We start from the raw sequence: 27,368 nt of genomic DNA, 5'->3' as shown, positions 1-27,368 counted from the left end.
TTGAAAGATACTGTAGAAATTATGGGGGAATGTGGGCATCACCCTTTTGGCAAATGGTTGTTGCATTCCTTTTCTATGGAGTGTTTGGGTCTGGATGCAGATAAATTCTGCCTGCATCTGTTGTGCCCTGGGTAGGAGTGGTAAGTAGTGACTGTTCTTTCATCCACCTGCCTAACTGCTTCCTTGGATGTTGCAGGTACTTCTCCCAGCAGCTGGGCTGTTACAGTTACAGGATGTGAAGAAGACTTGCTGTGAATTTTTGGAATCTCAGCTTCACCCTGTCAACTGCTTAGGAATTCGGGCTTTTGCTGATATGCATGCGTGCACAGACCTCCTGAACAAAGCCAACACCTATGCAGGCAAGTAGAGTAGACCTCAGCTGAGTTTGAGACTGGGAGGAATCTGGAACTCTTGAGTTCTGATAAAATTCTGTAGTAATTTCTGGAAAGTTACATCGTGTTTCTGGATCTGAACCTTATAAAAATCCATTTAAAATCTTATAATGTATCACTGCGTAATTAAAGCATACTTATAAAATTCTGACCTCAAAAAACTCTATAAATTGGTATTGAGTCTAAAGAATAGAATAGCAGTTTTATGCAAGTATTGAATCTCTATATCTCTTTCTTTCAAACTGTCAAATTAACAGGCATATGAGAAAATATTTGCATATGAAACTAAGTCATTTTATTTCTATGGCTTCTTACACCTTTTTCTTGCACCCAGAACAATCTAGTGGCTTAACCATTTTCAAGGTGATGAAATCTAGTTGCCTTTGGGTAGAGTGGAAAAGTAGATTTGAAATATAGGCAGCTTTCTCCTTAGACAACAGTTCTCAGGACCTCCTGCTGGCGCCCTCCTGTGGCAGAGGGCAGCCCTTTGCCCTTGTCAAGGAAGCCATCACTTCAGTTGCTGTGTAGGGACCCTCTGATCCCCCCATCACTCCAGTCTAGGAGGAGAGTTTCTTGTTATAGCTTTGGAGGTAGCTAAAGTACACAAAAGTAACCTCTAATTGATTTTTCCTCTGAGTTTATAAGCATTTAAAAATATATGTATTAAAAGTGATTATTAGGAAGCTTCTAATTTTTTAAATCATCTTTGAGAAGATAAGCCTGATAGAAGTTATAACCCACCATCTCTGTCCTGTATTTGTGAGACCCAATAAAACAGAACCCTAAAACTTCCTTCAGCCTTCAAACGCAAGAGCCCCTTGTCTAAACTGTTCCACTGTGCTTACTCTGATGGGTAAGGGACATCGTGGCACATAGACCTGGGCAAGGTGTGTGTGTGTGTGTGTGTGTGTGTCTCTGTGCGTGCGCGCTCGCGCGTGCGCATGCACACGCATGCACAAAGCATTGGAGACGAGTATTCCTAGAATCTCTGTTGCATTTTTTCAAAGAAATAATGGTTAGGTGGCTAGTTGGAAAGAAAAGAAAACCACAGTGCTGCAGAGAAACATAAAAGGTCCAGTAAGTTTGAACTTTATAGATTTCTTAGGGTGACCTGACTGACCTGACTACCCTTTATAAAATTCTTTCAGTGAGAAAATGTGATCTGAATTTCAGAAAGCTTAGTTAGAGATGAACTTTTAGCACATAACCCTTCTGTAAGTTGGGGAATGCCTATAATATGTAATGATATTCATGTAATCCTTTTGAGTGGGATGAGGCATTTTAAGAAAAACCAAAGATAAATTTGGATTCAGTGATGTGTTCCAGTGTTCTTCAGCTGTTCTTCAGCTAAATAGAAAAGTTTCCTTCTAAATCTGTAAGATCCATTAACTCTAGACATAATGTGCCTGTTATAAGTGATTTATATTGGGAGAATGAAGGAGGCTTGTATATTTTTGGATTTTTTTCTGCAGGAAACAATCACTGTTTAACATATCTTTCTTGGGCAGCTCGTTGTCTCATATTACTTGATACACATTACTGACTTTTAAGAGGTAGGGAGAGGGGCTGGGGACAGAATGAGTAAAGCAGGATTCAAGCAAAAGATGTCCACACATGATTCACATGATATACTGGAACTCCTAGTTCTGCTCCTGTCAGAACCAACTCATGTACTGTGTGTTTAGAAGATTTTTATGAGATTTAATTATTTCTTTCTCTTATTTAAAATCTTAAATGTATTGTTATAAAGTATAAAATATGAACAATTCTCTACTAGAATTTGAACACTTCTGTATCTTGGTTTGTAGAGTCTTTCTTCATAATTATGCAAAGACATTTTCATGGAGAGTTTATTGTCATTTTCAGCAAAATTATGAAGAAAAATTCCTTTTTTTTTATTTCTTTTTTTTTTTTTTTTGAAGCTAGACTCCATGCCCAATGTGGGGCTTGAATTCATAACTCTGAGATCAAGAGTTGCATAGTCTACCAACTGAGACAGCCAGCCTCCCCTTAATTAATTAATTAGTTAATTAATATTTGAAAGAGAGAGAGAGAGAGAGCACAAGCGGGGGAGAAGGAGAGAAGGAGAATCCCAAGCAGGCTCCATGTTCAGTGTGGAGCTCGACGTGAGGCTCATGACCTGAGCTGAAATGAAGAGTCAGATGCTCAACTGACTGAGCCACCCAGGCGCCCCAGTTCTTAGCTTTTAATGTTCTGTATTTTAAATCAAAGTCTAGTCTTAAAAGATACACTGTTTTTATACCATGCATTTGAATCTTATATTTGCTTGAATTTATAAGTAACATTTTACAGCATTTTTTATTATGAAAAACTGTGACACATATAAAAATAGAATGGTATTCATCATTGAACTTTAAATGTTGTAAATTCATGGAAAATCTTGTTCAACTATATATCCCTCTGTTATTAACTATCCCCCTCCTCTGTTGTTATTTTTTATGTTATTTTTAATGAAATCTAATGTATATGTAGAAGAGTACAAATGGTAGGTCTACATCTTGATGAATTTTTGCATCTTCTTGTATTATTTGAGGCCATTCTGTCATATTATCTATATATTTCACTCATAATTTTAAAGAAATAAAATTGCATTGACCAACTTCATATAATGAAACTATCTCCATATACTTTGGTATATTAATAACAAACTTTCTGAATTATGTAATTCAGTAGACTACTAAAAAACAGTTGTTCTTCCTAGTGAAAATATCTGATTGTTGTTTATATCTTAAGCAGATAGGAGGTGGGGAGGTCAGGAGTCCTTGCAGGAAGGTAACTTTTTTTTTCTGTTGTGAACAAATGATAGTTTTTTAGTCCTTCACTTATTTCTTTGTTCAATTCAAGCACTTTTTGCATCCAGAAAATCTGCCCAAATTCTTCAGTTACTTTCACGTTCAAACAAACCAGCATGTGAAATGATCTGGGCGGGGGGGGGGGGGGGGGGCGGTGAAGGGAGACAGTGACAACTGAGAAAGTTAATATGTTACCTTTTCATTTTTCTGTCCTAGATAGTGGGCTAGGTAGGCCTGTGACAGGCCTTTCTAGGAAGGAAAGGAAAGGAAAGGAAAGGAAAGGAAAGGAAAGGAAGGGGAAGGAAGGAAGGAAGGAAGGAAGGAAGGAAGGAAGGAAGGAAGGAAGGAAGGAATACAGAGCAATAATAGAAGGGTTCATACAGACATACATACAAGGAAAGAAGAAGGGAGGAGAGAGGGGAGCTGGCCAGAGAGGAAGAATGGCAAAGGAAAGGAAAGAAGGCTTGCTTAACCTCAGGGCACTTTCTGATCCAACGTAGCCTGCACTTCAGAGACTGGAGCACGCCTGTCCTTTGAACACTCACCAGAGATTCTGGACATAAGATCTGCTTTATTCCTTTCTCTTGCAGATTGGAAAAGACCTCTCTGGTGTTTTTTATAGTTAAATTATACAGGTATAATGAAAGAATTAAGGTGTTCCATGGAAATGTCTTCTATGAACTTGTTATTTTTTCGTAATATCACATTTTTGAAGAAAGTAAAAATGTGAGAAACCAAGTAGGCAGGATAGAAAGTCTGGGCAGGGAGGGTATAAATCCTTCTATTCATCCTGCTGTACACTCATGGCTTCCGCAGCATGAAGCTGGCAGTCACAGCCTGTCACACTGGCCCACACCGCTTCATCAGGGCATGTAGTGATATGTTCTTCAAATCCTGGACAACTGAGGGCAACCAGACCAGCCAAGGAAATGATTTGCATGTTGAGGCATGGTGTTCTGGACTGTAATCAGCCTTTGTTATGGTCTCGGATGACTATTTTCTTAGCTAAAAAGCTATATGGAATTATGTTTGCTTCAAGCCTGAAAAAGAAAACTTTCACACTTAATTCCAAGTTGTATAGACTTGTTTCAGATAATGCTGGATTGTGGATGCTTTTACTTCCCATGTTTTGAGTGGCATCCGTATTTAACCATGTCCCAAATCACAGATACCTTTAGCATTTTCCTCAGGATAAAAATATAGAGGAGATAAAAACCGAACTTACTGGTTTTGATGCATTTTAATAGTCCCAGACTGTTTCGGAAGTTAGATTTTAACTTGAAAGTTAGATTTTAACCTTCTATGTTGATAAATAAAAGTTGCCAGTTGTAGAATTATAAAAGAATTTCAAACACACTTAAGGGGAACAATAGTTTTAGATTCTTAGTCATTTCTTCATCTCACCACTCCCTATATGAAAAATTTGAGAAGCTGCTTACTATTAGTTCTAAGTGATCTCTGGGGAAATTTGCCATATCGTTTTCAAGCCAGTGCTCCAACTGAAATTCCGGGCTTGGTGAACACTCCTCATTCTTCGGTATTAGGACAACCTGCAAAGAAGTCTTCTCCAGTCACTGCCATACTTTTCAGTTTACTTCTTATTCTACTCTTGCTCTTAACCCTGTTATCTCTTTACATCCTGGGCCTGGATGCCTGGGCTGCCCTCCACTTAGCCTTTGCACTGTGCTTGTACAGTGGTCAAACTTTTCATATGCCCACCTGCTTTCATGTATGTTCCCTCTCCCTTTGTCTTAAATAAAACTTTGCTCCCTCCCTGCAAACCTGCATGTTGGGGGCAAACTTTTTTAGGAGACTACTCCCCCGACTCACCGGGAAGGTGGGTAAAGGGATACGACTTCAGACTGTTGTTCCGTTCCAGGCACCATCCTTGGTTCTGCACTGGCTGGCTGTCAGCCTACAGCATTCTCTCTGCAGCCTGTTTGCTCTCCAGGCCTGTGTCTACTTCTGTCTTTGACACCTAGATTGTTTCTTCCCTCTCTACTTCTTTTCTACTGCCATCAGCAAGTTCAAGATCTATATTGTTGACTTCCTTGAGACTCCTTCCTCATGGTTGCTTGTGACTGCCATCTTTCCTATATAAACCTACCTGCCACCTTAGAACACAATTCTGGAGCATGTTGAACCTTGCTGCTATTTGGAATGCCAAGGTCTCAACCTTTGTGCTGACTATATTCCTGCCTTTTCATACTTTTGTATTTCTTCATAAATCTGTGTGCTCTCTGATGCCAGTACCCCAGTAATCTTTTGGCTGTTCAACCTAGACTCAATGGTCGGTCATTTCAAAGCTACCCTCTTTATGCACCTAACTCCACCCAGACTGCTGGGGGTGATAAGCTCAGTGTGATGTAACCCCTGCTTACAAGGAGTTTATAGGCCAGTAATATTGCACTTACACCCAGATTCACTATGTCCACATTTTGCCTTATTCTCTTGTAAAAGTAGTTCCTGTAACTTTTTTTTTGTTTTGTTTTCCTTTCCAGTCAATTTGCTTTAGTCATTTGCTCACTCTTCTGTAATTTAGGCTAGGAATCACTGCTTGGGGTAAACATCTGTCAAAATAAGCCCATGATTTTGAAGCCTGCCTTTTTGAAAGAAACTTGTGTTAAGAGTATTTTTTATTTTTTGTTTTTTGTTTTTAATGTTTAATTTTGAGAGAGAGACACAGTGCAAGTAGGGAAGGGGCAGAGAGAGAGAGGGAGACACAGAATCCGAAGCAGGCTTCAGTCTCTGAGCCGTCAGGACAGAACTCAGTGCAGGACTCAAACTCACCAACCGAACCGTGAGATCATGACCTGAGCAGATCAAGCTCTGCTTTGTTGATAGTTTTTCTCATTGAGATGAGTTAGCTGTTTTTAGATATTACCAAAGCTATCTGTGTTAATGGAGCTGCTGGATATATATATGTAATTTTTTTTTTTTCCCTAGAGACTAAATAGTATTCAGAATGAAAGAATCACAGAGTATTAGCACTTGTAGGAACCTTAGCAGTTATCTGCTAAGATAACTTTTGTTTTATTAATTAGGAAGACGAAGACCAGAGAGACTTTTATTTTCCCAAAACTACTTTCTCTCTCAGGGATGAGCTGTTTGTGTGTTAAAATACTGTTGTTATCCATGCACTTACCTCACTTCTCAGATGGAATTCTGCACCAGATGGAATATAGAGAAATTATAGGAATTCTTCATGGCTTAATTTTGATCAACAAGGTGTTTGGTATTGAGAAATCAAACCTAAAGGGTATTTTGTGGCTTATCACTGTGTACAAAATGGAACAAGAAAAACTTTGGACATTTATTATCAATTTCATTGGACTTAATTTTGGATGAGAGACCAGAACAAATGAACCCAATAAACCTGGTGTAACAAATCCTATGGGTTGTCTTTATTTTTTTTCAGAATTTTTTAAATTTAAATTTTGGTTAACATACAGTGTAATACTGGTTTCAGGAGTAGAAGTCAGTGATGCATCGCTTACATACAACACCCAGTGCTCATCACAGTAAGTGCCCTCTGTAATGCCTATCACCCATCTAGCCCATCTCCCACCCACCTCCCTCCGTCAACCTTCAGTTTGTTCTCTGTCATTAAGAGTCTCTTGTGATTTGTTTCCATCTCTTCTCTTCCCCTTCCCATGTTCTTCTGTTTTGTTTCTTAACTTCCATATGACTGAAATCATACGATATTTGTCTTTCTCTGATTAACTTATTTCACTTAGCATAATACATTCTAGCTCCATCCACATTGTTGCAAGTGGCAAGATTTCATTTTTTTGATGACTGAGTAATATTCCATTGTATATATGCACCACATCTTTTTTTTTTTTTAAGTTTATTTATTTTTAAGAGAGAGAATGCAAGCAGAGGGGGGGCAGAAAGAGGGGAAGAATCCCAAGAAGGCTTTGTACTATGAGCGCCGAGACCAAAGCGGGGCTTGAACTCACGAAACCATATGATCATGACCTGAGCTGAAATCAAGTGTCAGACGCTTAACTGACTAAGCCACCCCGGTGCCCCAACACATCTTTATCCATTCATCAGTTGATGGATGTTTGGGCTCTCTATATAATCTGGTTATTGTTGATAATGCTACTATAAACATCGGGGTGCATGTATCCCTTTGAATCTGTATTTTTGTCTTCTTTCGACAAATACCTAATAGTGCAATTGCTGTATCATAGGGTAGTCATTTCTTGATAAGTTTATTTTAGTTGCAGAAGGGAAGCAGACAGCAAAGTGCAGCTGTCCTACTAGAGTGAAGAGAATCCTTACCAATAAGGAAGAATACATCTGTATATCCTATATGTACAATATATGTGTTTAATGTATATTGCATATTCATGGTGTAGTCTGTACTGCTGGGAATTATGCCCTACTGCAGTTGTGGGATTTTTTTTTAGAAAAAAGGAACTGATTGTTGAATGCCAGTTTAACTAGCTTGGTTTTACTCAGCAGCGGTAACTAGTAAGAGCAAGTTACTGAAGTCACAGTGAAAGCTCTGTGCTGTTAAACAAGAGTAATCTGTCAGCATGTCAGTGAAAGGATTGGAAACAATAGTTGAAGTTGGCAACAGAGAACCATGGTAATGAAGATAGAGAGGAGGTGACTGAAGCAAGATTGGGGATGTGGAAACTAACCCTGGATGTGAGTAAAGGAAACACACTAAACTCTGACGTGATCTGCCCTTTAGCATTACATTTTAAATAAATATTTTGTGAATGCATTTTAGTGTGTGCATATTTCCAGTTTGCAGTAGCTGTTAATTAGTACCTTACCTTGCTGAGGTGCAGCAAGCTGAATCAGAATTCATTCAGTGAAAAGAAAGAATTTCTTATATTGGCTTAATGACAAGTATTAGGTTTGTATTAGCCAAACCAATCCAAAGATGTTAGGGTTTTAGTTGATAGTGTATTCAATAACAGTACTGTAACTGTGTCTGGAAAGATGTACGGTGATTATCTCATTCTGTTCTTCCCGGGTCGGACCGTATCTGTGAAATTGAGTTCATTTTCAGGTTACATATTTTGAGAGAGACTGACAAACCGAAGACCCCAAATGATATTATACAAGGAATGCTTGAAAGACTTAAGAGTTACAGACCTTGGGAGGGAAATTTGGGAGAATATAATGCTCTGTAAAAGTCTGAAGGAATTTCATGGGCAAGAGAGAATAATCTTGTTCTGTGGTGGGCAGAGTTAGAATCAGTGCTACAGAATCAGAGGGAAAAATATTTTAGTTCAACATAAAGCAGAACTTCCACTTACAGTCAGTGTTCAAGAATGGTGTGAATGCCTTGAGGTCTGCTGATATCTGTGAACTATACCAGATATCCACTGAATATAAAAGTTTTAGAGATTACCCTGACATAATAAAAGTTGTGTCTGGGGACTTTTCAGATCCCTTACCCCACTAAATCTTATGATTTTCTATGGCATTACAGAGAAAGAATCCATAGGATTTGTGAAACAATTTATTTTCAGGTTTAAAGGAAGGAAGGGATGTACAAGGGGGAAAAGGGGAGTTCTTTAATGGCTATAGAGTGCATATTTTCAAGATGAAAAAGTTGTGGAGATCTGTTTCATAACAATCTAAGTGTACTTAAAACTACTGAACTGTATACTTAAACATGGTTAAGATGCTAAATTTTATGTTATATGTTTTACTGTAATAAAAAAGAGAGAAAAGGGAGTGAGGAATCAACTGAGATTTCATTTAGCCTTGGAATCAGTGTGGGTAGGAGAGCCATTAAGACACAAAAGGAGTACAGGAGAGCAAGCAGGTGTTTGGAGGAAGGTACTGACCCTGTTTGAGGTGTAGGTGGGTCTTAGTCTTGATTGCTTAAGGGAGAATGAACAGTGAAATGCACTATCAATTTTAGAAGTTATCCCACTGGGCAAGTTTATTAGCAATAAGCAAAGACAGCAGGCTAGTAGAAGACCTTGATTTATTTTGAGGAGATAATCAGACCTAGCCAAGAATCCAGCCAAGGAGTAGAAAAATGCACAATGATGAAAAATTAAGACCGTACAGCTCAAAGCAGGCCATTGTAAGTGGCCTAAAGTGGTGAATAAAGTGAGGGTTTTAGAGGACTGCTTATGTGTATTGCTGGGTACACAGTAAGGGGTGGATCTGTCTGTTTAAAAGAGCCATGATGGAGATCATGTGGAGACTAACAGCTGGAAATTCAAATATTGAGTTTGGGGAGAGAGGTTGGATCTGGGAGCAACCATACTGGAGTGCTAGTTAAAGATAACTGGGACACAAAAATGTGGATAAGATACTTAAGGGAGAAGAAGCAGAGAATGAAAAGAGGGCTCAGGGCAGTCAGAACTGTAAGTAATAGCCAGTTTTAGGGAGCTGAAGGAGACAGACTGAGTGATCAGAAAGATTAGAGGGGCACCTGGCTGGCTCAGTTCGTAGAGCATGTGACTCTTGTTCTTGGGGTTATGAGTTCAGGCTTGAACTCACATGTTGGGTATAGAGATTACTTAAAAAAATAAAATCTTTTAAAAATTTTTTTCAAAAAAGTATTAATAGAATCCAAACTGGGAGAGAGTGACCTTAGGGTTAAACACTGTGCAGGGGTTGAGAAGTTTTAATCTCAAGAAAAGGACTTCCAAAGAACAAATTCAGGGGAAGAAGGATGGGCCAAAGGCTGTGTTACAACAGATAAAGACGTGAGTGTGAATCAGAATACAGAGGCTTCATTATTAAGATCTGCCCTGAAGAAGTTTGGCATAAAGGCCAGCAAAGTGGGGCAGTGGCCCAGGATGAGGAGGGTAAGCAATTGTTTTTTTCTTAGGACAGCATTTGTCCACTGAAGTCAAGACAGTAAAATACATCGATTGTCTATAGCAATGCTTTTGTTTCTTATTGGGGAAGAAAACTAGGCCTAGTTTGGGAATATTTTGGGGTTTTTTTCTTTGTTTTAAAACTTTTAATCATTAATATTTTCATATGATTAAAAACCTTTTTTTTTTTTTTGAAGTTTAATTTGAAAGAAAGAGCACAAGCAGGTGAGGGGCAGGGAGAGAGAGAGAGAGAGAGAGAGAGAAAATCTCAATCAGGCTCCACGCTGTCAGTGCAGAGACTGATGCAGGGCTCAAACCCACACACTGCGGCATCATGCTCTGAACCAAAATTAAGAGTCAGATGCTTAACCCACTGAGCCACCCAGGTGCCCCTGAAACATTTTTTTTTTATCACAGTGGCATAAGACATCCCTTGTTTTTGCCCCACCACCCCCAACAACAAATATTCTGTATCTATCCATGAACAAAGTGTTGCATATTTCCATATGTTTTCATATTACTAATAATTAGGATCTTTTCATTTAAGCTTGATGAACTCCTGTCAACGTTTCTTTTTTTTAAAGTTTATTTATTTTTGGGAGAGGGAGAGAGAGAGCGCACTATCGGAGGGTAGGGTGGGCAGAGAGAGAGAGAGAGAGAGAGACACAGAATCTGAAGCAGACTCTAGGCTCCGAGCTGTCAGCACAGAGCCTGATGCAAGGCTCTAACTCACGAACTACAAGATCATGACCTGAGTCAAAGTCGGACACTCAACTAACTGACTGAGCCACCCAGGCACCCCTGTCAGCATTACTAAGGCAGGTCTAGTGATGGTGAATTACCTTAGCTTTTTTATCTGGGAAAGTATTTCTCCTACATTTATGAAGGACAACTTTGCCAAATATTCTTGGTTGGCAGGGTTTTTTTTGTTTATTTTCTCTCAGCACCTTGAATAGATCATCCCACTCTCTCCTAGCCCATACGGTTTTTGCTGAGAAATCTCCTTGATAGCCTTATGGGAACTCCCTTGTGTGTTACAAGGTTCCCCCCCCTCCCTTTTTTGCTTTTAAGATTATCCTCGGAATCTCTAGCAGGGCTGAAGGAAGGTATTATGCCAGTAAAGATTGGAGGAGATGATTGCTACTTCAGATGTAAAGACAGCAGTACACAATGCCAAGAAACATGAAAAATCAAGATAACGTGACACCACCAAAAGATTATAGCAATCTTCCCATAACCAAACCCAAAAACATTGAGATCTGTGATTTTCCTGATAAAGAATTCAAAGTAGCTGTTTTAAGAAAACTCAATGAGCTACAAGAAAACACAGATAATCCAGTGATTTCAGGAAAACAATACATGAGTAAAATGAAAAGTTTAACAAAAAGAAATCATAAAAAAAAGTTTTGGAGCTAAAGAATTCAGTGAATGAAATGAAAAATGCAGTGGAGAGCAACAACAACAGACTTGATCAAGCAGAAGAAAGAATCCATGAAATTGAAGACAGGAAGTTTGAAACTAGTCTGAGGAGAACAAGGGAAAAAGAATGCAAGAATACATGATCTATGAGAGACCATCAAAAGGACCAACTGGTGAATCACTGTAGTTGAGAAGGAGAAGAAAGGGAGAAGGGGCAGAAAGTTTATTTAAGGAAATAATGGCTGAGAACTACCCGAATCTGGATGAAGATTTGGATATTTAATTTAAGTTCACGAAGCTTTTGTAGGACACCAAACAAAATCAACTTAAAGAAATTTTCTTCAAGACACATTATAATAAAGCAGTCAAAAATCAAAGACAAATCAGTAATCAAAAACTCCCCAAAAGAAAAGTCCATGACCATATGGCTTCACTGAAGAATGCTATCAAACATTTAAAGAATTAACACTAATCCTCCAATTCTTCCAAAACATAGAAGAGGAGGGAATATTCCCAAACTCATTTTGCAAGGGTTAAAACTACCAAAGCCAGATAAGGACATTATCTGAGAATACTGTCTGAGAATTTCATTGAGCCCAGGCATTCCTGTTCTTCCAGGCATTCTGAGGAAAGCCACCTGGGAAAGAGCCATAGTGAGCTCCTGATTGTCCTCTGGCTTTTTCCTTCCTCTGGGCTCTCTCATGTTCTTCCAGAGAATGAGAAAGTTGTAGCCCGATATCACTGATGAATATAGATGCAAAAGTTCCCATTGAAATATTAGCAAACTTATTTCAACAGCTCATTAGAAGAATCATACATCATGATCAAATGAGATTTATCCAGAGGATTCAAACATAGTTCAACATCTGCAAATCAATACATGTGGTACAACACATGAATAGAATGAAGGATAAAAATTATGTGATCATCTCAGATGCTGAAAAAGTATTTGACAAAATACAGCATCCTTCCATGAGACAAACTCTCAACAAATTAGGTATAGAAGGAGCATACCTTAATATATTAAACCTTAATATAGTAAAGGTCATGTATGACAAACACATAGCTAACATCATACTCAGCAGTGAAAGAGCTGAAAAGTTTTCCTTCAAGATCAGGAACAAGACAAGGATGCCCACTCTTACCACTCCTATTCACCATAGTACTGGAAGTCCTAGCCAAGCAATCAGGCAAGAGAGAGAAATAACAGGCATTGAATTGGAAATGAAGAAGTAAAATTGTCTTTGCAGATGATATGATCTCATATATATAGAAAATCCTAAGATTCCATCAAAAAAAAAAAAACTTATCAACTAATCAACAAATTCAGTGAAGTTATGTGATACAAAATCAACACACAAACTTGACTTTCTGTATGCTAACAATGAAATATCTGAAAAACAGATAAACAATCCCATTTGTAATAGCATCAAAAACAACAAAATACTTAGGAATAAATTTAACCAAAGACGTGAAAGATCTGTACATTGAAAACTGCAAGACTTAGATGAAAGAAATTGAAAAAGATACAAATAAATGGAATGACATCCTGTGTTCATGAATCAGAAGAATTAATATTATCAAAATGTCCATACCATCCAAAGCTACCTATAGATTCAGTACAGTCCGTATCAGAATGCCAGTGGTTATTGTTCAACAAATAGAAAAAAAAAATTCCTAAAAATTTTATGGAATCACAAAGGACTCCAAATAGCCAAAGCAATCCTTCTTAAGAAAGAACAGCTTCCTTCCACATGGTCATGCAGAGCTAGTACCCACGCCTGGAATCAGCCACAACCTTAGTCGTGCCCACCGCCTGCCACCTTTGGACCATGGACCCCGCAAAGTGAGGAAGCTTTGGGGCCTTTGTGAAAATGTGTAAGCAGGACCCGAGGGTTCTACACACTGAGGAAATGTGTTTTCCATGAGTGAGTGGAGTACCTGCTACCCATAAAACTAAATGAGAAGACCATATCAAGGAAGAAAACACAGTGAGAAGGCAGAGAAAAACAAAGACAGATGAACCTTCAAGTGAGGAAAATGATCTAGAAATTGACAATGGTGGTGTGATTGAACTGGATACTGATGCCCCTCAAGAAATGGGGGATGAAAATATAGAGATAACTGAGGAAATGATGGATCAGGCAAATGATAGAACAGTGGCTGCCATTGATGCCCTGAATGATGGTGAACTACAGAAAGCCACTGACTTGTTCACAGATGCCATCAAGCTGAATCCTCGCTTGGCTGTTCTGTATGCCAAGAGAGCCAGTGTCTTCATCAAATTACAGAAGCCAAATGCTGCCATCCGAGACTGTGATAGAGCTATTGAAATAAATCCTGATTCAGCTCAGTCTTACAAGTGGTGAGGGAAAGCACCACAGACCTCTGGACTACATGATCTTGCCCTTACTTGTAAACTGGATTATGATGAAGATGCTAGTGCAATGCTGAAAGAAATTCAACCAAGGGCCCAGAAAATTGCTGAATATTGAACAAAGTATGAGCAAAAACTGAAAGAGCAAGAGATCAAAGAAAGAATAGAAAGGGTTAAGAAGGCTCTGGAAGAACATGAGAGAGCCCAGAGGGAGGAAGAAGCCAGAGGACAATCAGGAGCTCACTATGGCTCTTTCCCAGACAACTTTCTTCTTAATGCCTGGTAATTTTCCTCAAGGAATGCCTGGAATGGCAGGAATGCCTGGGCTCCATGAAATTCTCAGTGACCCAGAAGCCATGTAGTATCCAGAAGTTATGGTGGCCTTCAAGGATGTGGCCCAGAACCCAGCAAATATGTCTGGATATCAGAGCAACCCAAATGTTATGAATCTCATGGGTAAATCGTCAGCCAAATTTGGAGGTCAGGCATAATGCCCTTCTGACAAATAAAGCCCTTGCTGAAGGAAAAGCAATGTAGACCATCTATTGGATGTTGCAGTAATACAAACCCTGGAGGAGAAGGAGTCGGCGTCCCTCTGACCTTCTCATGGAGAAAGCTGGGGTGCTGTGAAGATAATCCCTACCCTTCTGCCTCTCACGCAAGTGAAACATTTTACAGTGGCTTGCCATTAGGGGGTTCATTCAGATAATGATTTCCTACTGGGAATTACAAACTTCAAACACTTTTTCAACCTTAAAAATATTTTAAAACATATTAAAAGCGTGTGTTAACCCCTACATTTTTCTTTACTAATGATTTCAGTTTTTTCCCTTTGGGTTAATTGGGCAAGGAAGATACTTTTCAGTATGGAAGATTGACTGCTCAGCTTGTGTGAAATAGAGGTTTATTAGCAGGAGGCAAATATAACATTTAAATAGATGCAGTTTGAGTTGGATATATGATTACTGAGGCATTTTGACTTGTCTTTTTAAGTGCTTTATTTTTTAAACATGATTTATTTCAATGAAACCATTGGGACCACCAGTATTGCAGTAGGACCTGGGTACGGGCCGGAAGTACTGGCAGAACAGCAGCAACCTTGCTCCCTTTATGTGGCGTTGCCCTTGTGCAGGTGCATTTACGCTTACACTGGTGAGGGCATCATTTTTATAATGCTGCAGTAGGGTTGGATTTCTTAGTTGTGTTCTTGTCTGATACAGAAAATAAATGTTTCACATTATTTCCACACAGGGGAATACTTTTCTTTTTAGATTTCTGTGTTTAGAATGACCTTTCCTGGTCAGAAAATGCCCATCTCTTGGTGTGCTCTCTACTTGTTGTCACCTCCCCTCCCCTGCCGCCCACCCTTACTCTTTTTTGGGGTTAAAAGTAGTCCTTTTTTTTGGTGGCATCATCACCGCTATCATCATTCACAGCATAATTATGCAAGCATAGGTAATGCTGGGTTTAATTTAATATGTAATACATATAGTGATTACGTAAGCAGTTGTAATTTCTTACTTGACCAAAAGATTTCATAGTTAAGTGTTAGGTTTCCCCCTCAGTGAAATGTTACCATATCAAAAGATGTTGGAAAGAGGGATTCCCTTTGTTTTTTTTTTTGTTTTTCAATATATGAAACTTATTGTCAAATTGGTTTCCATACAACACCCAGTGCTCATCCCAAAAGGTGCCCTCCTCAATACCCATCACCCACCCTCCCCTCCCTCCCACCCCCCATCAACCCTCAGTTTGTTCTCAGTTTTTAAGAGTCTTTTAAGCTTTGGCTCTCTAAGAGGGATTCCCTTTGGTGTTTAGTCTTCTACTTAGGAAATATCTGTTATAGTTGGAGTTTATCTTCCATTATTCATCTTCATATTTTGGAGAGCGTGAGGTTTGAATTCATTGATATACATAGAAGGGAACCAAACTTGTGGTCCAGCATGAATTATAAAATTGATGAGTTCCATGGTTCTTCAATGTGGAGTTGATGGTATTATGAGTCATTGTGCTCCTATTCAGCTCTTAAATATTACACCATACCTCTGTCTCTCCTGTTTCTCCCTCCTTCTCCTCCAAGAATAAAGAAATGATAGATTTTCTGTTGCACAATTCACTTCTTACATTTATTAAGAGTAAGTCCAGGCGCAGTACCAGGAATTGCTAAGTTTCCTCCTATCTTTCAATTTAAAGTGCTGATGTTTAAAAACAGTTTCAAGGGATAAAAGCCTCTGTACTTTGCTTATTTGAAGAGACAGTGATAGGAGCAGTGAATAAAATTCCATGGAATACATTTCTGAAATAGCATACTTCTGAAGTCATAAGTAAGTTGATTCAGGTTCTCACCCTTTGCTGTGCACAAGCAGATAGAAATGCATCTGTTGTATAAGTGAGAAAAGGCTGTCTGCTAACATGCTTTTTAAACCCTTTAAAAATACTCAGCATATAAACTTGCATTTGGGCTTGTCAGTGTTTTTTTGTTGTTGTTAATGTGTGTTCTCTCTAAAAATTTCTAATGTGTGCTGTGAATAACTCAAGAAGACCGGTTCCTTTTGGGGCTCCTTATTTAATTTACTTAATTATATATTAGCTAAGTACATTCTAACATTTCAAATATTACCGTAAAGGGGTAAAAGTAAAACTTGTGGTCTTCTGAAAATGTGTCCTGTGCTTTTAATTTCCACAAATACGAAGTACCTTCATTTTCATAGACACTCAGTATCATTTCTAAACCAGAAGTGTTTTTTTTCTTATGCTAGCAATGCTGAAAGAAAGAAAAGTAAAGGAGTTTTTTTCTGCTTAAAAATATACAGTTATTGGGGCACCTGGGTGGCGCAGTCGGTTAAGCGTCCGACTTCAGCCAGGTCACGATCTCGCGGTCCGGGAGTTCGAGCCCCGCGTCGGGCTCTGTGCTGACAGCTCAGAGCCTGGAGCCTGTTTCCGATTCTGTGTCTCCCTCTCTCTCTGCCCCTCCCCCGTTCATGCTCTGTCTCTCTCTGTCCCAAAAATAAAATTAAAAAAAAAAAACAAAAAAAAAAAAGTGGAAAAAAAAATATACAGTTATTGGATTTCTAGCTACATTAAAAATAAACTATGGTTTCAGACTGGAAAAAAAGAACAAAAATGGAGGCATCACACTTTCTCATTTCAAACTATATTACAAAAGTATAATAATCAAAAGAGGGCAGTACTGGCATAAAAATTGATATTTAGGCCAATGGAACAGAATTGAGAGCCCCAAAATAACATGGTCGATTAATCTATGACAAAGGAGGCAAGAATATACATTAGGGAAAAGATAGTCTTTTTGATAAATGGTGCTGGGAAAACTGGACAGTTACATGCAAAAGAGTGTAACTGGAATTTCATTAAGCCATACACAAAAGTAAACTCAAAATGGATTAAAGAACTAAATGTAAGGCCTGAAACTGTAAAACTCCTAAAAGAAAACATAAACAATAATCTCTTTGACATCAGCTTTCACAACGTTTTTCTGGATATGTCTTCTCAGACAAGGAGAAACAAAAGCAAAAATGAAATACCAGAATTACATCAAACTAAAAACATTTACACAGTGAGAGAAACCATAAAAAAAAAAAAAAAAAGAATGGCAACCTACTGAATGGGAGAAGATGTTGGCAAATACTGTATCCTATAAAGGGTTAATATGAAAAACATATAAAGAACTCATGGAACACCTGGGGGCTCAGTCAGTTAAATGTCTGACTTCTGACTGCAGCTCAGGTTATGATCTCGCAGTTTGTGAGTTCAAGCCCAGTGTCAGGTTCTGCGTTGATGGTGCAGACCCTGCTTAGGATTCTCTCTCTTCCTCTCTCTCTGCCCCTCCCCTGCTTGCTTGCTCTCTCTCTCTTTTTCTCTCTCTGTCTCTCAAAATAAATAAATAAACAAAAAAAAAAATAACTCCTACAACTCTGTAACAAAAAAACCAAATAATCTGTTTTAAAAATGGACAGAGGACCTGAATAGGCAGTTTTCCAAAGAAGGCATACAGATAGCCAACGGACACATAAAAAGGTGCTTGTTCGACATCACTAATCATCAGGGAAATACAAATCAAAACCATGAAGAGATAACGTCTCACACTGGTCACAATGACTAGTATTAAAAAGAAAAGAAATGAAACGCAAATGTTGGCAAGGATGTGGAGAAAAGGTGTTTTGAGTGCACGCTGGTGGGAATGTAAACAGTTGCAGCCACTGTGGAAAACAGTAGGGAGGTTTCTGAAAAATTAAAGATAGAAATGTTTGATCCAGTAATTCCACTGCTGGATATTTACCTAAAGAAAACGAACCACTAATTTGAAAAGATATATGCAACCTTAGGTTTATTGTGGCAAAACAAAACTATATGCCCCCCCCATGTTTATTGCAGCACTATTTACAATAGCCAAGATATGGAAGCAGCCCAAGTATCTATTGATACATGAATGGATAAAGAACAAGTAGTATATGGATACAATGAATGTGACTCAGCCATGGAAAAGAATGAAATCTTGCCATTTGCAATAATATGGATGGACCTTTCTCAGAGAAAAACAAAAACCATATGATTTCACTTAACATACAGAATCTAAAAAACACAAAATCCACACACATAAGTCTGGAAACAGTCTCTTGAATACAGAGAACAAACTGGTGGTTGCCAGAGGTAAAAAGATAGATGGATGGGTGAAATAGTTGAAGGGGATTAAGAGATACAAACTTGCAGTTACAAAATAAATAAGTCATAGGGATGAAAAGTTCAAATTGGAAATATGCTCAGTAATAGTGTAATAACTGCATGATGACAGATGGTAACTATACTTGGTGAGTACTGCATAATGTATAGAATTGTTGAATCACTGTGTTATACACCTGAAACTAATATTAGTATTGTTAACTCTAATAATAAATTAAAAAGATAAAATAAACTTTTTCCAACAGAGAAAAATTGTGTGTCAGATTTTTGTAAATCCACATCATTTTATAATTATCCTAGAGCTGCTTATCATTTTTAAAGTGATTTTGTAAGGAATCTTTTGTAAAGTGAATAGTTATAGGGTTTATGTAAATCCAGATTTTGAAGTGTTTCTGAAAGGGAAGCCAACTAATCGTTTCTGTGGTATGTTGAAATACATTTGAGATAAGTCTTTATTTCACCTAAGGAAGCCTTTTAACAAAATTACTATTAGAATATGGTTAATTGTGAAGACCTAGAAAATACCTAGGTTTACCTTGGAACTTAGGGATTACAATACACTTAAGAGCTATATTATTAAATCCTTACTCTCTACTGTGCCACAATGCTAGATGCTTAGTTCATTTAATCCTCACAGCAGTCTTATTACGTAAGGTATTATTATTCTCCTTTTATAGATGAGGAAACCAAGGCTTAGAGAAATGTCATAACTTGCCCAAGGTTTTCCAAGTTAGTACGTGACAGAGCTCTGATTTAACCTTGGTGTGTCTGACTCCAAAGTGCCACATTTCCTTGTGAGCTCATGTCTTATAAATGAGAGCTGGAGTTTCAGGAAAGGTTACTTTGTAGATGATTTATTCTTAAAGTTGTAAAGTCATTGATTATACTAATAGGTTTTTTTGCCCCCTTTGGAGAAGTGGGAATATTTTATCATTGAAATCAAAGAAAGGTTTTTTTAGTATTTTAAGAATTACTAATTTTACTAGTTTTTGGAAAGGGGTTGAAAGTAAAAAATAGTGTGATTTCATCCCCAGATAAACTGCCATAGAATCCAGAGTTATCTATATTATAAATCAATTCTGTTTTTTAAATGATGATCATATATTCAAACTGGCATTTAAAATTTCTTTGTTTAAAGTTTTCAAGTAAAGCAGGTTTCCATCCTTCCTCCATTATGTTCTGGAACCCTCTAATGTTTTACATAATACATTCAAATGTGTTAGTATATAATGCCATATATTTTTCTGATTCATGTAATCAAAAGGTTTTACTGATTTCAATACTGGTAGTCTTATTACTGTGTAAGGAATACATGTTTAAAATACCAACATAAAACACAAGTGATTCAGCTGAGTATGTGATAAGGCAGCCTTTCTGCTCATGCTTCTGCTTTGTTATTCAAGTAGAGACCACTTCTCCAGGTGAGTTTGTTTGGGCTTTGTTCTTGCTTTGAAGAAGTAAGTTGTTCTTCTCATTCTTAGGTTAGATTTAGAAAAACCTCTTCTTTTTTAAAGCAGCTTGAAGCTGGATAATGGAATGTTGGTGTTAATGGATTTTATTTTTTAACCTCCAAACAGAGCAGCATTTTGCAGATGTTGTCCTTAGTGAAGAATTTCTCAATCTTGGCATTGAACAAGTGTGCAGCTTAATCTCAAGTGACAAACTTACCATTTCTTCAGAAGAGAAGGTAAGGAAACATTTTTTTTCCTAGTATATAGTGATGTAATATTTTTCCTTTCTTTATTTCACTTTGCTTTGTAACTTTGTAATCCTATATGTGTAGTGATAGCCAGTGACCTTTGATCTGTAAGGTATTAAAAACTCGGTCAACTTGGGGCGCCTGGGTGGCGCAGTCGGTTAAGCGTCCGACTTCAGCCAGGTCACGATCTCGCGGTCCGTGAGTTCGAGCCCCACGTCAGGCTCTGGGCTGATGGCTCAGAGCCTGGAGCCTGTTTCCGATTCTGTGTCTCCCTCTCTCTCTGCCCCTCCCCCGTTCATGCTCTGTCTCTCTCTGTCCCAAAAATAAATAAACGTTGAAAAAAAAAAAAATAAAAAAAAAAAAACAAAAAAAAAAACTCGGTCAACTTGTTGATTATCTGTGCAAATTGGTGTGTTTCTTCACTCCATAGGAAGTTCCCTAAATTGCTAGACATTAGAGTTTTGTACTTGACCCCACAGCAAGAGCTTGAACATATTAAACTGAAATAAGCCCTTATGGGTGCTAGGTTTCTTCCCACATTGTGATCTAAATGCAGTATTTCTCAGACCAAAGTAATTTCACCATCATGTGTGTTGGTGGAAGTTACCAGGGCTAATAAAGTTTAGCTTGTTCTAGACTGAACATTCGTGACCATGCTCTTTAGATTGATCTCCTACTACTTATACTCTGCCCGGCCCAGTGCTCCCCTCCTCCCTTCCAGAGCACTGTGCAACTGCTTTGTCTGGTTGTAGCCTCCCATTTCTCCACATTTTGAGCTGCCTATGTCAGCCACCTGTACCTTTCCTATTGATGAAGAATCTTCTCTTAGTGAGTTTTATTCTTTGGATAGGTGTTGTATCCTATGGGAATCGGCACAAAAGCTTGTGAACATACTGAGTTTGAAAGAAGTGAAACTTTCTTTCTTTCGATGCTTTACATTTAAAACGTTTTTTAAAGGGGTGCCTAGGGGCTCAGTTGGTTGAGCATCTGACTTCAGCTCAGGTCATGATCTCACAGATTGTGAGTTCAAGCGCTCCACTGGGCTCTGTGCTGACAGCTCAGAGCCTGGAGACTGCTTCTGATTCTGTGTCCCTCTCTTGCTCTGCCTCTCTACCACTCATGCTCTGTCTCTCTCTCTCTCTCAAGAATAAATAAAACATTTAAAAAAAAAGATTTAAACTTTTTTTTTTAAGTTTATTTATTTTGAGAGAGAGAGCACATGCGCATGAGCAGGGGAGGGGCAGAGAGAGGGAGAGAGAGAATTCCAAGCAGACTCCGCACTGTCAGTGCAGAGTCTGATGCAGGATTCAAACTCTCGAACTGTGAGACCATGACCTGAGCCGAAATCAAGAGTCAGGTGCTTAAACAAGCTCAGCCACCCAGGCGCCCCCCTTGATGCTTTACATTTAAAGTTGTATGAAATTTAGCTTTATTCCTGAAGGATATTCATCCTGCCTGGGCACCAAAAGACGTATTTACTATACCATATGAAAAAACTTGCAGTAAATGGTTGTTAGATGTATAATCTTAGCACTTTAGAAATACAGGGGAGAGGAAAACATCACTATTCAGACGCATACAGATGCATATTGAGTGCCTACTTTGTACCAGACACTGTCACGGAGTCCCAGATACGGCAATACTAACAAAATAGAACTCTTTACTCCACTGGAGGGACAACCAGCGGGGTAAATGGATGACTACAGAATGCTGTAGAGGGTACTTAGGAACATTACATCATTCCAGGGATGGGAACAAGATCAGCTTGTTCTCAAAGTTATGATCCAAGTTTTTAAAAATGTTTATGAGTTTTCCAGGGAAGTCGGGATGGGTGGGAATGGGAAGGGCATTCCAGGAAGAGGTACAATACATAAATGTAAAAAAGGCATGAAAGAATAATTGTATTAGGTTGGTTCTTTGTGATTAGAGTTTGGAATATGTATGGCAGAATGCTGGGAGATAAGATGGGAAGATGACATAAAATATCTTCTCAGCCATATTAAAGAAACTTGACGTCATCCTTGTAACAAAAAGCCTTTAAAGGGTTTTAAATGGTAGGAGAATGCCATGGTAATACCTATATTATAGAAATGTCGTGAAGGTTGTTTTGATTTTCCACGGCTGCATAACGAGCCACTGCAAAGTGTAGTGACACAAAACAATAACCATTTTATTATGCTCACAATTCTGTGGGCAGAATTAATTCAGGGCATATAGGAACAGTCTGTAGTGTCTGGGGCTTCAGCTGGCTTGGCTTGAGTATCTGGAGATACCAGCATGATACCAAATTAGCCGTATAGCTGGGGTTTTAGTCCGTCTGGACATCCATCCAGGATATCCACGATGGCTTCTTCATTCACTTATCTGGCTCCTGGGCTGAAGTTTGGTTGGTATCTCCCTTTCCTCTGACCTCTTTCTCCCTCCCCTTCCCTACCCTCCTTCTCTGTGGCTAGCTTGGTTTCCTCATAGCATGGTGATTGATCTTAAGTAATCAGACTTATTTTTTTTTTAATGTTTATTTATTTTGAGAAAGAGAGAGAGAGAGCATTAGTGAATAGGGGAGGGACAGGGAGAGAGGGAGAGGGAGAATTCCAAGCAGACTCCATGCTGTCAGTGCAGAGCCTGACGTGGGGTTTGAACTCAAAGGACCGTGAGATCATGACCTGAGCTGAAATCAAGAGTTGGCTACTTAACTGACTGAGCCATCCAGGTGCCCCTCAAGTAATCAGACTTCTTACATGACATCTGGCTTCCCCTGAAATGAGCATTTCAAGAGACCATAATGAAAGAGAAAAGCTTCTTATGACCCAGCTTCAGAAGTCACACAGTGCTGCATCTGCAATTTTTTTTGTTGTTGTTGTTACACAGGGACAGCTTAGATTCCCTGTGGGAGGTTTACTGCATAAGATGTGGATACTGAGAGAGGTGCTTTATTAGGGGACCAGTTTGGAGACCACCTGTCACAGTGGTGATATGCTGAATGAACAAAACCCCAGAAATGGGGTGAGGGACAGATAGGATGTTGAAGTCAAACCAGTGAGTAGTTGGATCTGATTCAGGATGGTAGAAACAGGTGAAGAGAAAGCAGAGCTGAGAAATAGTAGATAGAATTTACAAGATCCTCTATTTCTAGCAGCCAACACATAGAGGTACTTGGTAGGTGCTTGTTGACCGAATAAATTAAGGAGGCATGTTCATTATAATGTAGATTATTTTTAATTTCTCTCTCTTTTCCTGTATCAAAATAAATATTTTTTGTTCCTGGTAATCAACTTAACTATCATCATCAAGCATTTCCTACAACACTTTAAAAATTATTCATTATGTGTTCATCAGTCTGGAAGGAAATTATGTAGTCAATTATTGTCTTCATATTAGCTTATTAGCTTTCTCATAGGTATATGTTGTTAATTTGTAATGACCTTATTTCATTTTTTGAAAAAATTCAAATATTAGATTTTAATATATTCCATTGTGAGAAAAGAAAGTTCATCTATTTTGCAGACCCTCAGTTTAGAAGTGTATGGTCCACATCTATTTGTAAATCTAAAGAAACGCCAAAAATAGTTGTTTATAAGGGTATATGATTTTCATCCCACAACATCACTTTGCTTTAATATTTTGGGTGCTTTATTCCAAAGAGACTTGAAATTTATTTTTTTAATTTAGTTTTTAATTTACATCCAAATTAGTTAGCATATAGTGCAACAATGATTTCAGGAGTAGATTCCTTAATGCCCCTTACCCATTTAGCCCATCCTCCCCCTCCAACAACCTCTCCACAGTAACCCTTTGTTTGTTCTCTATATTAAGAGTCTCTTATATTTTGTCCCCCTCCCTGTTTTTATATTATTTTTGCTTCCCTTCCCTTATGTTCATCTGTTTTGTATCTTAAATTCCTCATATGAATGAAGCCTTATGATATTTGTCTTTCTGTGACTAATTTTGCTTAGCATAATACCCTCTAGTTCCATCCATGTAGTTACAAATGGCAAAATTTCATTCTTTTTGATTGCCGAGTAATACTCCATAGTATATATATACCACATCTTCTTTATCCATTCATCCATCGATGGACATTTGGGCTCTTTCCAAACTTTTGACTACTGTCTATAGCACTGCTATAAACATTGGGGTGCATGTGCACCCTTCAAAACAGCATACCTGTATCCCTTGGAAAAATACCTAGTAGTGCAATTGCTGGGTCATAGGGTAGTTCTATTTTTAATTTTTTGAGGAACCCCCATACTGTTTTCCAGAGTGCCTATACCGGTTTGCATTCCCACCAGCAATGCAAAAGAGATCCTCTTTCTCAGCATCCTTGCCAACATCTGTCATTGCCTCAGTTGTTAAATATTTGCCATTCTGACAGGTGTGAGGTGGTATCTCATTGTTTTGATTTGTATTTTCCTGATGAAGAGTGATGTTGAGCATTTCTTCATGTGTCAGTTGGCCATCTGGATGTCTTCTTTGGAGAAGTGTCTATTCGTGTCCTTTACACATGTCTTCACTGGATTATTTGTTTTGTGGGTATTGAGTTTGATAAATTCTTTACAGAGTTTGGATGCTAACCCTTTATCTGATATGTCATTTGCAAATATCTTCTATTCTGTCGGTTGGTTGCCTTTTAGTTTTGCTGATTGTTTCCTTTGCTGTGCAGAAGCTTTTTATTTTGATGAGGTCCCAATAGTTCATTTTTGCTTTTGTTTCCCTTGCCTCCGGAGACATGTTGAGTAAGAAGTTCCTGTGGCCAAGGTCAAAGAGGTTTTGCCTGCTCTCTCCTTGAGGGTTTTGATGGCTTCCTATTTTATGTTTGGGTATTTCATCCATTTTGAGTTTATTTTTGTGTATGGTGGAAGAAAGTGGTCCAGGTTCATTCTTCTGCATGTCGCTGTCCAGTTTTCCCAGTACCATTTGCTGAAGAGACAGTCTTTATTCCATTGGATATTCTTTCCTGCTTTGTCAAAGATTAGTTGGCCATACGTTTGTGGGTCCATTTCTGGGTTTTCTATTCTGTTCCATTGATCTGAGTGTGTTTTTATGCCAGTACCCTACTGACTTGATGATTACAGCTTTGTAATACATCTTGAAGGGTTGTGATGCCTCCAGCTTTGGTTTTCTTTTTCAAGATTGCTTTGGCTATTCGGGGTCTTTTCTGGTTCCATTTAAATGTTAGGATTGTTTGTTCTAGCTCTGTGAAGAATGCTGATGTTATTTTGATAGGAATTGCAAGAGACTTGAGATTTAAATCAAGTAAATAGAACCAAATTCAAATTAGAAAAGTCATCAACAGTGAATTAGATCACGTATCATCTGATTATCACAGCTACCACTTAAGTTCAAGAAGATTAGATAATGTATTTGGTTAAGTGCTTAGTTAATACCAAATGAAAAATACTAGATACATAAAAGTACTAAAAATACTTACAACATTAATAATAGAACTACCATATGATCCAACAATGCCACTTCTGGGTATATAGCCAAAGCAAATGAAAACAGAATCTTGAAGAGACATCTGCACTCGCATGTGCATTGATTTATTGCAGCATTATTCATAATAGCCAAGATTTGGAAACAGCCTATTGTCCCTCAGTGGATGAATGCATAAGGAAGTATCACACACACACACACATATACAGGAATATTATTCAACCATGAGAAAAGAGGAAATACTGCCATTTGTGACAACATGTGTGGACCTTGAAGGTATTATGCTAATTGAAATAAGACAGAGAAAGACAAATACTGTATGGTATCATTTATATGTGGAATCTAAATAAACTGAACTCACAAAAACATAGTAGAGTGGTGGTAGATGGGGTTGAGGATGAGAGACATGGGGAGATGTTGGTCAAAGAGGTACAAACTTCTCATTATAAGATGAATAAGTTCTGGAGAATGTATAGGATGGTGATTATAGTTAATAAAACTGCATTATATATTTGAAAGTTGCTAAGAGAATAGATCTTGAATGTTCACAACACAAAAAAAGAAGTAATTATGTGACATGATGGAGGGGTTAGCTAGAGCTTTGATGGCAATCATTTCACAATGTAGAAGTCTATCAATGAACACTTTAAACTTATACAATGTTATCTGTCAATTATATTTCAATAAAGCAGGGGGAAAAAGTACTTCTGTCAAATGAAAAAAAAAAAAAGAAATAGATTGGATAACTTTTTAAGTACTGAGCCACCCAGGTGCCCCTGAGCCATGTATTAAACTTGAATGTCTTAGCAAGAATTGTATACAAAATGTAATTTCATCATACTTTATTCAGATGCCTTGGTACATAACTCATTACTTATTTTCTTTTCCCCACATTTTCTGCAAGGTATTTGAAGCAGTAATAGCTTGGGTAAACCATGACAAGGATGTAAGGCAGGAATTTATGGCACGGCTGATGGAACATGTGCGGTTACCTTTGCTTCCTCGGGAATATTTAGTTCAGGTAAAAGCATATTCACAACACCTGAATACACATAGCACTTTGTCACTGGGCTGACAGCATGGAGATCTCTGTTACACGGTGATAACATCTGCAGAATGCAGACCACAGGGCGCAGGACAGAGAATGATAAAGGCACCTGCAGTCCTCGGCAGCTGCTCCTTTACTTAGACCACTCCCCATTCTTGGAATTTACTTCTCCCCACTTCTGATGTGGGCAAGCAGATACTAGAACTTATCGAGGCAGTATTTATGGTAATTTACACATAAATAAATGCACTTGTGGCTCTGTGTCCCTGCTCTGCATCTTCTGTGCTTTCCCTTTGATAGCTTCTTCTGATTGCCCTGCAGAAATGGAGTTTTGACATGCGACCCAAATACCATTGAATTCGACTTCATAGTATTATAGTGGCATGCATTGGGTTTCTGTCTTTGTTTCTAAGGTGAGGAAAACCAGCCTATTTGAAATAAGTAGAAATAAATGGATCTTTAGCAGTCTTTGAACAACTTTGAATTTATTTTTTTATTATTAGTATCCTACTTGGAACATTTCAACATTTTTATAATTGGAGCCATCCAAGGAAACCTTCTTTATTAAGAGATTCAATCTGAGCATTTTAGGATTTCTTGAAGCCTCATTATTTATTGTGATCTGTATAATCATTGATACTCCACTATTAAGAAAATGAACAGAAAAACCTGTCCTGCAT

At 38.2% G+C, this 27,368-nt stretch overlaps 1 protein-coding gene and 1 pseudogene across 4 annotated transcripts in view; both read left to right on the top strand.

The window, feature by feature from the left end:
* Window positions 1-27,368, top strand: part of KLHL2 (kelch like family member 2) — a 104,875-nt gene that overhangs the window by 56,288 nt on the left and 21,219 nt on the right. For all 4 annotated transcript variants that reach the window (XM_040471104.1, XM_040471096.1, XM_040471090.1 and 1 more), the window contains 3 exons: window positions 197-359; window positions 20,086-20,195; window positions 26,545-26,661. In XM_040471104.1, coding sequence (XP_040327038.1) covers window positions 197-359; window positions 20,086-20,195; window positions 26,545-26,661 — 390 coding nt within the window. The remainder of the gene's footprint in view (window positions 1-196; window positions 360-20,085; window positions 20,196-26,544; window positions 26,662-27,368) is intronic.
* On the top strand, window positions 4,023-16,276 carry LOC121039828 (hsc70-interacting protein-like; annotated as a pseudogene).

Source organism: Herpailurus yagouaroundi, unplaced genomic scaffold (assembly GCF_014898765.1).
Source record: "Herpailurus yagouaroundi ecotype Mexico unplaced genomic scaffold, PumYag 28, whole genome shotgun sequence".
NCBI classification, from domain to species: Eukaryota; Metazoa; Chordata; class Mammalia; order Carnivora; family Felidae; genus Herpailurus; species Herpailurus yagouaroundi.
The sequence above is the reverse complement of the archived record's forward strand: the minus strand, read 5'-3'. Positions and strand labels throughout refer to the sequence as shown.